This window comes from Pholis gunnellus, assembly GCF_910591455.1.
Source record: "Pholis gunnellus genome assembly, chromosome: 23".
NCBI classification, from domain to species: domain Eukaryota; kingdom Metazoa; phylum Chordata; class Actinopteri; order Perciformes; family Pholidae; genus Pholis; species Pholis gunnellus.
The window spans coordinates 13,654,010-13,666,579 of NC_136550.1; the positions used below are offsets into that span (position 1 = coordinate 13,654,010).

At 40.8% G+C, this 12,570-nt stretch overlaps 1 protein-coding gene across 1 annotated transcript; it reads left to right on the top strand.

The window, feature by feature from the left end:
* The first annotated feature begins 515 nt into the window (after nucleotides 1-515).
* Nucleotides 516-7,598, top strand: ap1s1 (adaptor related protein complex 1 subunit sigma 1). Its single transcript, XM_079184707.1, has 5 exons — nucleotides 516-845; nucleotides 3,610-3,788; nucleotides 6,783-6,891; nucleotides 7,011-7,148; nucleotides 7,492-7,598. Exons 2-5 carry the CDS (start codon nucleotides 3,610-3,612, stop codon nucleotides 7,537-7,539), a joined length of 474 nt encoding a protein of 157 aa, XP_079040833.1. The 5' UTR covers nucleotides 516-845; the 3' UTR covers nucleotides 7,540-7,598.
* The last annotated feature ends 4,972 nt before the right edge of the window (nucleotides 7,599-12,570 follow it).

Below are 12,570 nucleotides of genomic sequence, written 5' to 3' on the forward strand. Positions count from 1 at the left end.
TTCAGACACTATACTGTAATAAACTTACTGACTCTGAACTAACCAGTGCTAGCTTTTTTCAACATGAGTGTTCATTGTTAGAGATGAACGCCTTCACAAGTTTATTCAAATTCAATCCAAACTTTCAAATTATAGTATTGTATTAATTTTAGTAGGCCTACGTGTCCATCAGTTTGGTGACTTGACTGTTTCACAATCATATTAAGATAAAAAATTCTGTAACTAATGTGTAATAATCCCTTTGTTGAACATCTTTCTGCATGTTGCTCTGCACAATTTTGAAGAATCCTCGAACAATAAAAACAAAAAATAAACTACTAAATCTAGACTAACAAATGTCAGTAAATATAAAAATGTAAAAAAAAACAGTTAAAGTATAAATTAAAGACATTATAATTAAGGCAAATTGTCAAAAAAGCCTTCTTTGCATCAAGCCGAGTTGTTACCTGAAAAGCGTTACTCAGGGCATAACAACTCTCCAGACTGCGCATGCTCACCAGAGGCGGAACTGCTCGGTGTAGAAGGGAATGGGTCCAGCTCAGCTTCTCTTACCTATATACGGTATCTGACACACACATGCACTGTCAACGTTAGCTGCGGTGTATTCGCTTACGTGGAGCAGGCAGCGTAGACGTTAGTGCGCGTCTGTTCCGTCTCAATAGTTTTAAATAGTCATAACGTAATGGTAAGTTACTGCCTCACCTTCGCTTGAAAGAGAGTGCAAGAACTAGGAGCTAAGCTAATGCTAGCAAGGTGTACGGTTTCAGGAAGTGTCCACCTGCGTTACCTTCACCTGGCTCCTGTCGGCGTAGCCTGCAAGCTAACAGGCCCTAACACAGCATAAGGTGGGAAATAGTCTTTACTTTCTAACATATTTACGGTTTTTAACTGGCGTGTGGCCCGTGTAGTGTTAGCTGTACCTAAATGACATGCAGCAATGTTAAAATTGAGCATCACACACTGATAATTTAAAGGTTTGAATAATTTCCGTTTCTTCCTCGTCGCAGGTAATGAGTTCAGGCCCGGGCTTTTAGCTAGAGTCAACAATGGAGGTGACAGTTAGATGACTGTTACTGCCTGTCTGCTTGAATATACATCAATGTGTTTATTATTAGTTTAGAAAGTACTGTAGCTTTTTTATTTGTTGGGTATTTTGTCCTATTTTCCTGTAAATCATTGTTCTTGTGGATGCCGAAACTGAAAATACAGTTGCCATATTGTGTAACTGTTCAATGTAAACATATCATGTGTATGTTGTACACGCTTCTCAGTACAATATTCTGTCCAGGTCAAAGATGCCTCCCAAGACTTAACACATTTTATTTTTTAAGATGTTTTTTTTTATTTAGGTTCATCTGGTTGTTTTGTCAGTGTATTCAATGTACACATTTGTTTGAGATGTTGCCGGGTTAGTCAAGCTTCTCACCCCGCAGTCAAACAACTTTATTTGCTTTTGCCTCTAAAACACACCCAAGTCAACACACCTTTAAAACACATGAGCAGCGTTGTCACGTGCAGAGTGTTCTGGCTCAGCAATATATAAATATCAATAATGCAACAAATATAAAAAATATATTCATAGCACGGAGGACTTTTTTCTTAGGGATGCACCGATACAAATATCGGGCCGATACCTAAATAGCTGGATCTGGTATCGGAGACAATAGAGCCCATTGTTTCAGTTCTATTCTACATTGTATTACATACATTATACGCTGGAATTGTAATTCCTGTTCATTTAAAAAAAAAAAAAAATGTATAAAGTTACAGGTACGATTTATTATTCTAATAACAATTCAGTAAATTTATATATGTATTTTGTACATTTTGTTTTACAAAGTTAGGAAAGCAGGTCAGATGTTGCCTTGTCTTACACAGCGAGGCATACAGCTCTAACACTGGTAGCGGTTCGGTACTGGGTATCGACCGGTACCCAAAGCACGGGTGTAGCTATCGTCATCCCTATACTTTGTATGTTAATATGCGGTTGCTGCTGATGGCAATCCAAGGACGGGCATTGGTTGCCAATTATTGAAAATAGCTGCCAGTGGCAACCCTTTCTGTTGAGCACTGCTTTTCAAATGTAATGGTTCACCGCATGGCCAAAAGACGTGTATGTACCACTAATGCTCTTTAATTTCACTGGCTAAAATGAAAACTGTGGCTGGCGGATGTAGTCGTATGTACCTAACTTAAGTTGATGAAACAACAAGATCTTTTCTGTTCAAAAAGACCAAGATTCAGACCGGTATCAGCATCTTTGTTAAAAGCAGATCACCTTTTAAATGTCTGAATCTAGACCTCCAGGATTCAGCCACCGAGCAGAGCGGTCATCTTTTTGAGTCGTCAGTCGGATACATAAACACTGTCAGGCGAGACTTACCAGCAGTTTGTCATTATGGCCATAAGTGGTCGACTGTGAAGCTGTAAAATCGGTATACACACTCAGGTTTTCTTTGCACTGAACAGACGTGTTTTAATTGCTCATCATACAGTATTTAACTGTGCTCCAACCAAACTGCTGCTGTAAAGCAAACAGGAAGAACAGTCTTTGTCACATAGACCATACAGAGGTAAAGACTGGCGGCAGGCGGATGTAAGTACAGATGACTAGAATGTGCTCCAGTAGATCTGTGTTAGGATTGTGGGAGCTGTAGTTTTATCTAAGTCACTGCAGTGTGTAAATAATAGATATTCATGGTGTTTGCCTGTGAATATAAATGCACCTGTACAGTAAGCTATAATCAGTTTGTGTGGCTTTACTGTACGCTCCATGTAGCTGCAGTACGTGTGTGTGTGCGTGGAGCATATCACACCAAACTGTAGAAATGTGATCTTTGAAGAGGGAGTAATCCATTATCCCCAGTTTATGGACAGCTGTGTGTGCATGACACTGATGGGAGATGAAGAAAACTTTAAAAACAGGCCACATGTAATAGTTGTGAAAGGAGTTTGGTGTGATATTCTATGTTGTGCATTAAGTTTCTATTGAGATGTTTTGTATGAGTGAGACTCAGACTTGAAGGTATTTGATTTCAAATGTTAAGCTGATCGTGGAAGCCGTAGATAAAACATTCACTTGAAATGATAAATGCAATTTAATAAGTATTAGATGTCACTATTGATATACATCAATAACTCTTTTATTTTACTCATTCTTTCCAATTACTTTTTCTTTACTGCTATTCCACTTAAAGCACCTGCTAAGCTGCAGTCAATGGAACACAGCACTTCCTGTCCTCAGATGTTTGGTTTCACATTAAAAGTCTGCTAGAAAATGGAGGGATTATTCCCTTTGAGCTGCTGGAAGGCTTTTAATGGGATTTTTTATCTGTGTGGAGTCGAATTAATTGGAAATAATAAGTGAATGAAAGTATTAGTATTAAAAAAAAGCATCAGCAGAGTGGTGAGTATGACATAACTCTTGTTTTCTGTCTCAAATAAAAAGCTTCTGCAGTTGAGATAAACACAGATAAAAAATAAAAATTATATATATATATTTTTTTTCATTTATTGGTAAATACATCAGCATGTAATGTATGTTAAACCCCCTGTCACTAATGCTGTCCCGTCCTGTCCCTCCTTTTGGATTGCATCCCGTCTGTGCAGATGCGTTTCATGCTGCTCTTCAGCCGGCAGGGGAAGCTGCGACTGCAGAAGTGGTACACGGCCACAGCTGAGCGCGACAAGAAGAAGATGGTGAGGGAGCTGATGCAGATAGTGCTCGCTCGCAAACCAAAGATGTGCAGCTTCCTGGAGTGGAGGGACCTCAAGATTGTCTATAAAAGGTATTAAAACAACGCTAAAATCAAAAACTCTCCTAAAGTGTCTTGCAGAAGTGTCCGTGATTCTTTAATGAGGTTCTTTACTTAATGTGCTTCTCTTTTTACACCTTTTTCACCTTCTTTTTCTCACCATTGACTGAGTGTTAATATAAAAGAGTTTCATTTAGATGTTCAACTTTATTAAAGTAAAGACATATTTGATTAGTTTGTTAGCAGTCCAAAACCCATATATTCATAGATTGATTTACTATCAAATATGACAAAAAGACTTTAGAGTTGTGCCTATACTTATGAAGGTAGTACTACAATAATAACAGAGTTGACTGAACCAAGACGGCTAACACTTTATTGCTTTATTGTCAAGGGCAACGGTGGCGAATTACAGCTTCACTTTCTCGGTTACCTTTCAAAATAAAAGCCCTAGACCGCTACACTGCGGCGCTGCTTACCACGGGGAACTTAAATTCGGTCCAAGTATTTGGCCTAAGAGGCAACTCAAAGCAATAGCTTACAGTACTGCTCGTGCTCATCTCTGCAAAGATTTAAAAAGGTTATGAGCAGCAGTATGAGCTGATCTAAATAGATAAATTAAATAGAGTTTCTCCAGTCCTGGTTGGATATTCAAATGTAAGAAGAAGGCGTCAACCTCCGAGTCTGCCGATTGAAGTTAATGAGGAAATGTCTTAAAACTTGCATTCTCTCTAATGACCATCAGGGGGCGACTCCTCTGGTTGTATAGAAGTCTATGGTCTCAATCTCTAGTTTCAAGTCTTCTTCAATACAGCATGATGTTCATTTAGTAAATGATGGTCCATTTAGAGTCAAATAGACCATAAAGCAGAGTATGCTTCAGGGCGGGGCTTACTGTGATTGACAGGTCGCTGCCGCTACCACAGCCGTATACCACGTCACTACCGTCACTTCTATGCATTCCAAATATGGTAACATCCGTTCATCAGTTGCAAAAAAGCCAAGATGGCGACGGCGAAATCGCCGAACTCAAGGCTTCAAAACGGCATTCCACAAACCAATGGGTGACGTCACGATGACTACGTCCACTTCTTATATACAGCCTATGGTATGAACACAGGATGGTGCCAAATTCACTCCTGTTGTTTTAATTAATATAAAACAAAGTGTTCTTTCACCTATAATGCCATTTCTTTTCCTGATGTTTTAGGTTTTTACAGTGGTATTGTTACAATAGTGGTATCGAGATAGTGAGGCAGGTATCACAAGACAAACATTTTGGTATGTACCTTATTTTGAGTTTGATGTTGTCACTGATTTGACATCAGTGATGAATTAATTTGTGTAGCAGTAAGAATACTAAAACGTGTCTTAAGGAAAGCTGCAGATAGTCTGGTTTTAGTGTGTCCGCTCTTGAGTTCACCTCCCACAGACCAATAAAAGTTCATGTCTGTTTGTGTGTGGGCTGAGCTGCAGTAGATTCTAGGTGGGTGGGAAGGGTGAAACCCAGCATTCTACACATACACACTCGCTCCCCGATCAGTGTGTGTCAGAGCTCATTACTGCCAGCAGAATACAGAGGTGGACTAACAAAACAAAGCAGCCTGTGCCTGTGCGTGGGTGGGTGAGTGGGTGGTGAGTTTAGCATAGAGGGATTTCCTGCAGTGGGGAAGGATTGAGGGAACACTGCAGCTCTTCTGTTCATCACAATCCTCCTGTTAACCCTTTTTATTGTAAGCCTGGCATTTAAAAAAATTTAAATGTGTCAAATCTGGACTCCACTAGATTATAAACATCGGTTCTTGCCAACAAGGAAGATGTGAGTTGAGAGAATAGCTGCAACAATTAGTCCACTAATCGATCAACAGAAATATAATCGGCAGCTATTTTGATCATTACTTTATCGCTATTTTTCAGACACTTGTCCGGTTCTCGAATGTGCAAATCTTCTCTTGTAGTAAACTGAATGTTATTGAGTTTTAGACTGTTGAATATGAGTTAGTAATCACACCCTTAGTTTCACAGTCGGTCGATTTTCCAGTCTTTGGAAACACATGGAAAATGAGAGCAAGAGTAAAATGGGATGGAAAGTCTTATTTTGGGCTGGAAAACGATTTCAAGCTTGTTCTGTTTTCCTTTGGCTGAGAATGAACCACTAGTCTATCCATCAGAGCTCCCCAAACATTTAGCTTATCATTCAAATGGTAGTTCATGGACCATAGGCTGTATATAAGAAGGGGACGCGGTCACTGTGATGTCACCCATTGGTTTGTGGACTGCAGTTTTGAAGTCTCCAGTTCGGCATTTTGGCCGTCGCCATCTTGAGTTTTGGTTGTCGGCGTCTTGATTTTTGGCCTTCTTATTCTTGGTGTTTGTCCTTTGCCGTTTACATTTTTGTCCGTTGCCATCGTGGTTTTTTTAGCCGCCATCCTTTTGGTTTGTTCCAAACCGAAGTGACACGAGAGGATGGAGCTAAGTACAACCAAATACTGAAAAAGACATTTTACGGCAGTCAAAAATGTTACAATTTACTTTCATGAACTGAAAACACACTGTGAAAGGGTTAAAGTTGAAAAACAAAGACATGGACAACTCCCAGACTGGACAACGCTGTGGTAGCGACCTGTCAATCTCAAAGTAGCCCCGCCCTAAAGCATACTCTGCTTTACCATCTATTGTATTCTAAATAGGACCATACTTTACTAAATGAACATCATGCTTTTGCTATTGAAGAAGATTTGAAGCTGAAACTACAAAACCGCGGAGAGGCTCCGTTCATTCTCAAAGAACCTGAGGAACTGGTTGAGGTAGTCTGATAACATAAGTTCTGTTATCCACTGAAGCATGATGCATGTTTTTGTGGTTCTGTTTGAGCAACTTAAGGCATTTGATTGGGGTCAAATGAAAAAATGATGTAGATACATTTCATAGTTCTGGAAAGTTCTTGGGGATATATAAAGACTTTATCAAACTAAAATGAATTGCAAGATGTTATTTTTTATATGGGTTGTTTCTGTTTTCGTACAGGTACGCCAGCCTGTACTTCTGTTGTGCAATTGAAGAGCAGGACAACGAGCTGATCACACTTGAAGTCATCCACCGCTTCGTAGAGCTTCTGGATAAGTACTTTGGCAGTGTGAGTCCTAGATCTCTGTGTGGAGTTGATTTCACACTAAACTAAGGGTTCAAAGTTAAATAAGAAGTCCTCATTCCCCTGCTTTAGCAAACATTATTGACTTGTGTCCGTTTGTGCAGGTGTGTGAGCTGGACATCATCTTTAACTTTGAGAAGGCCTACTTCATTCTCGATGAATTCCTGATGGGAGGAGAGATCCAGGATACGTCTAAGAAGAGCGTCCTCAAAGCCATTGAACAAGCCGACCTACTTCAGGAGGTAACCGTGGCTTTAGGGTTTCACCCTCCACCAAGGAGGGTTAGGGGGGGGATTGGCTTTCTGTTCTATTCCAATAACAGTTATCTGGTTATCACTAAAATGTTAGGATCTCAGGAACCTGCCTTTCTACTAGAAAAAACAGAGAATTTAATTATACAGTGCTATAAGCAGATTATAACACATAGGTATGGTTATAATGCGTTACAGACATGGGAGTAATATAAAATGTTACTGTCTGCACCTCTCAGAGCTGGCAGCCACATAAAATGATGTGTATTGTTTTTTCAAAACAAATGTTTTAAAGTGAGTCCTCCGTTCTACTGTCTCTTGTCTCCCTTTACAGGAGGACGAGTCACCCAGGAGTGTGCTGGAGGAGATGGGCTTGGCGTAGTACACAACCGGCTTGTGAGAGACTTTAGATACTAAAGGCAGAGGGCTGGAGGAGAGGGGGGCGGGGCACAATCTGGGATGGAACACGCTGGGATCTTTGGCTCTGGGGGGCCTGATGTACAGCGTTTAACTGGGGGGGGGACTTGGTTCGGAATGGAGGATCCTTGCATTGACAGGCCCTTTACGTGTGTGTGTGTGTGTGTGTGTGTGTGTGTGTGTGTGTGTGTGTGTGTGTGTGTGTGTGTGTGTGTGTGTGTGTGTGTGTGTGTGTGTGTGTGTGTGTGTGTGTGTGTGTGTGTGTGTGTGTGTGTGTGTGTGTGTGTGACCTGAGTGTGTGGCAGCAGGGGTGGGGTTGGGGGGTGTTCAGGTTTTTAAAGGGGTGAGATAGAGTCCACCTTTAGCTTATTAGAGAGTTAAATTCCAGTAGATGCTGCCGCTGGAGTCGCAGCGAGGCAGTCAGGCTGATGCTGTCATGCAGAGAGGTGGGTGAACAGTCACAGCCCTGTAGTGAAGCGTAAAGCTGCTGAATGTGGACTGAGACAAGTCTGGGATTTGACGTTCCTTTTTATATTTTTTGTTTTTTTCAATAAGTCTTATGAAAAGACCAAAAACTACTAATGTGACACTCATTTCCAAGCCCATTGGTTCCTACTGAACACATTCATATTTATAAACGGCTCAGATGTATAGTTTCACAAAGAACAGGCACTAAAAAGACAGCAGCTGGCTACTGTAGTTTTCAGCACAAACAAGAGGAAATAGTGCATTTATTTGGGACTATTGTCAGCGGCAGGTTAATCCTGGAACATATTCCAGCAGCAGGACGAGTGTATGTGGGATTTAGTCCAAATAATCTACAGTGTGTGTCACAAAGAGCAACAGTAGCCGTGTTGCCATTCAATTATCTAGCAGATTTTAAGAGAACTTTTGAAAAGCACAGCTACTGTGACTCATCGATGTGTTTTTAATAATGGAGCGCTGTCAGCCAGTGGAAGAGGATACACACACAATACCTGCTAGTGGGATACATTGATTGTTGGTGTGGGTCTGCACATGCGATTGGGTGACAATCAGAAAAGAATAGAATTCCAGCAGACCTTGTGGAGTAGAATTGTGTTTTTAAACTATCCTGTTTTCATAGCGTTTGCCATCATTCCTATTGGCTATGTACATGATAACATGAAACAAGGAAAATAAAGCACGACATGCAGCTGAAAAACACAAATCAAATGTCTGTTTAACATCAAGACAACAGGAGTGTCAGTCCCACACATTTCCTCTTGTTTGTGTAGAGGGTCATTTATGTTGATGATGAACTTGGGTCTTGTTTTTCTACTTTAGTCCGCTGCAGCCACACTAGATGTGCTAATGCTACTTAATCCTAACATCTCTGTCCCTGTATTGTTACTTATTTCATCTACACTTCTATAGATTCTATTCTACAGACTTTTTCTCACAAAGGCAGAGTTGTGCTGGTTGGATTTCCCTTCTGTATCTGCGATTGGCCCATCTGACCGAAGGCGACGGGTTCGGGGTGATGAAGCGCGTTGTGAACGATGAACCAAAGATGTTCGGGATTTGCATCTCCGCCTCAAAGAACTCATTTACATATGAGCCAATGCGTATGTACTGCGAGTGGACTGATGAACCAGACGAGATGGAAATGTCACGTCTGTCTTATGCAATTCAACAAAGTGCAACTGAGAATCATGAATCACACCCCACTTAGTTTTCCTCCAGACGGCGGGAAGCAGCCGCAGAGATGGAAGGAAAAGGAAGTGTCCAGTTGGAACTTGATGTTCTGCTTACCGGTACGACATGTTAGTGCTGGGTTGAAGTTCAGAGGCTATTTAGAATATACCGGATGTTAGAGTATAAGTGTATTTGTTTCTTCCTGTTCATGCGTTTTACAACATTTGATCATTTTGAGTGAGTGGTTGTTCCAGCTGTTTATAGTTGGACATGCCGTCTTAGGCCAGATGAGCAACCGCTGCTAGTAAAGGAACAGAGCAGGATCACATTTAAACGCTCGTCCTTTCAGTCGTTTTATTAAAGCAAAGTGCATTTCTTCAACAGTAGTATGCCTTTAGGGGTGTAACAGTTCACCGTGCTCATGGTGGCGCCTACCTCAGGTTTATGGTCCATCGACATGCTTTATTGTCATGGTTTTCCTTCAACTTCCCCTCATTTGAGCAATTAAGCAAATGCAAAAACATTTTGGGTTCAGGCTCTCTTTATAGAATCTGAATCCAGAATTGACTCAAATCCTTTGTGGCCATCAGCTTTCATTTGTAACAAAACTTCAATTATCAAAACCCTAAATTGATGTCTCAGGTCGTCAACTTACTTACTGCAAACCTTATTTTCAATTATCGTCTTGATCCAAATACCAGGAGTCCTGAACTGAAACTATTAAAGTGACCCTATTGACCTGCGAGACACAATATTCTGCAACTAGATCCAATACAGACAGAGAGATCCGAACCCAAATGTACTCCACCAATAATACAGCATATGTGAACTGTTACACCGTGTGTGTGTGTGTGTGTGTGTGTGTGTGTGTGTGTGTGTGTGTGTGTGTGTGTGTGTGTGTGTGTGTGTGTGTGTGTGTGTGTACGATCTTACATTATGCATATGTTTACTTCATAACAAGCTGTGGACAGGGATGAGTGTGTTAGCTATACTATAAACGTCTTTGCGATTAGATGGAGGGTTTGTACAAAAGCTCATAATTGACCATCATATACAAAGATCCAGCTGTTCCCTCTGGAAAAATTGTAATATTTGTCTGCAAGCAGCAACATATCTGAAATATTCATGAAATCCTATTATTGCTAATTAAGTGACCATGCAGTTTTCTATTTAAGGTTTAGTTTGGTTGTTTTTGAAGTGTTGTTGTATTCGCTACGTCTCCACAGTCTGTGTATTACTACAGTAGATGGAGTTTGGAGAAACAGACGGGATTACCAGCGCAGGAGCAAAGTGTGTGGACGTATTTTGGACACCTACAAAAATCTATAAATGTTTAAGTTCATGTTCTATTAACTAGCTGTCGGACAGCCCCTTATGAAGGGGAACTGAAGCCGTTCTCTATTCTCTCTTCAAAGCCACAAGACTCCATTAACTAAAACATTTTACCTCAGGAGTTGCTGGTCTACCGCTGCCTCGATTTTTGTTGTTTTTTGTGTGTGTTATTGTGTGACTTTGGTGAATCAGAATTTACGCGTTTTAAAACATTAAAGTCACACAATGAGACAAACTAACTGACCGATGGAGGAGGCGGTAAACCAGCATGTCCTGTGTTCTACGAGGTAAGAGTGCTGTTTTTGTCAATGGAGTCCGGTGGCTTTGGAGAAAGCATGGATGGATTCCACGTCTTCAGTTCCACGTCAGAAAAAGCTAGCAAGGTTGAGCGGTGAAAATATTTTAAATATAGCGTCGACTTGCACTTAAGATCCATCCACAGAAGGACATAGCTTTACTCCTGTCTGTTTCTCTGAAGTCCATCTACTGTAGTAATACACTGACTGTGGAGAAGTACCTCATACTGTTGAACCCCATTTCAAACTATCCCTTAACTCTCCATATACTGTTGATCAGTGCCAGGTGATCTGGTACTTTCAGAAAAATGTGTGAAATATCATTGCACGCAGCTGAAACAGATATTTTTGGAAAACATAAATATCTTTGGCTATATTAATTCCTTCGTCCCTTTTTAGTTTCCAAGCCGACACAACCCTACGGAGGAACGTGCTCCTTTTAATGCCTCAGAATGTATGCATGTTTTTCATTACACAGGGATCTAATTTATATAATGTCCTCATTCATGTTCTTTGTTTTGTGCTCTCCTGTGACCTCACGTGACCTGCGGCTCATGTTGTTGCTTAATTGCATGGATGGAGAACTTCTCAGTAAATATTGAACTGAAGCACTATGTTCTCAAAGAAGTACTACACCCTCAAATGACCTACACGTGTACCTCGTGGAAGAAACTAAGAAAAGGCGGAGGTCATTGGCAGCAACACGCTGCAGGACATTCAGCCTGAACCTGTCTGAAGAAGTCAGTTCATCTGCAGCCCTGTGGTCTGAACACAGCAGGCCTTTGTTTCCCTCTGCTGAACTCTGAATGTGACTCTGTGTTTAAGAGTAAGGGCTCATTGTGCTGTACTGTGTCAGCATGTACTGGAACAAATGGAAGTCCTCAAACTGTTAGCATTTTTACACTTCCTGTTCCCTGGTCTTGAAGTCAATGGCTTTTTGGGCTTTTTGTTCTACGACATAAAGAAAAATCATCATTAAAAAAAGGCGGTTATTAAGAAGTGTTTTAATGAGACTACAAAATGTCATCACTGAACATTAGTCCCGCTGATGTGAAGTTATGTGACCTGGCGATTGCATTCACGCTTCAGAAATCCTAAGTGTCTTTCATTTGTGAAGATTATCCTGCTGAACAAAAGTATCATAAACGTTTGTTTGCCTCAGAGATTATCTTCTGCAATAATCCAGAATCCGAAAGAAAAAAATCCCATTTGACTTTTTGTCGAGGGAACCAGTGTGATGCCGACTTCCTGGTTGTCCTACAAAATGCTGAGTATCTTTGTAGTCGTGATGCAATAACAGCTCACACTTTTCTTTGAAGGCATTCACCGTGTTGCACTCTTGTCATGCACGTGAAATGACGGAGGTCACGTTCAAAGTCTGATTGTTTCGATGGACCACGCCTCCCGATTCTGCCTTCAGAAAGTGTCCTGATGTTCTGACGAGCACATTGTTTGAAGCGTAATCCTCCTCACATTCTCCTGTACATTAGCATACCCCCCCACTGTTTTACTTCCTGGGCTTTTAATATTAACCCCGACCTCTGCTGCCCTTCAAACAGACATTCTTTGAATCGTGTGTTGAATAATGTTTATTTTATCGTCTCCGGTGAGATTCTATTTAATGCCCAGTTTGAACTTTTGTCTTTCGGTCAATCAGCTCATCATATGCAATGACTTTATCAATTTGGTGATTATGTTGTCCATAAATTTGT

Excerpts from the sequence above, each read along its gene's own strand:
- ap1s1 (XM_079184707.1), top strand. The coding sequence starts at position 3,610 with ATGCGTTTCATGCTGCTCTTCAGCCGGCAGGGGAAGCTGCGACTGCAG. Across the intron at positions 6,892-7,010 it reads TGGATAAGTACTTTGGCAGT|GTGTGTGAGCTGGACATCAT; the intron begins GTGAGTCCTAGA and ends CCGTTTGTGCAG. Across the intron at positions 7,149-7,491 it reads AAGCCGACCTACTTCAGGAG|GAGGACGAGTCACCCAGGAG; the intron begins GTAACCGTGGCT and ends CTCCCTTTACAG.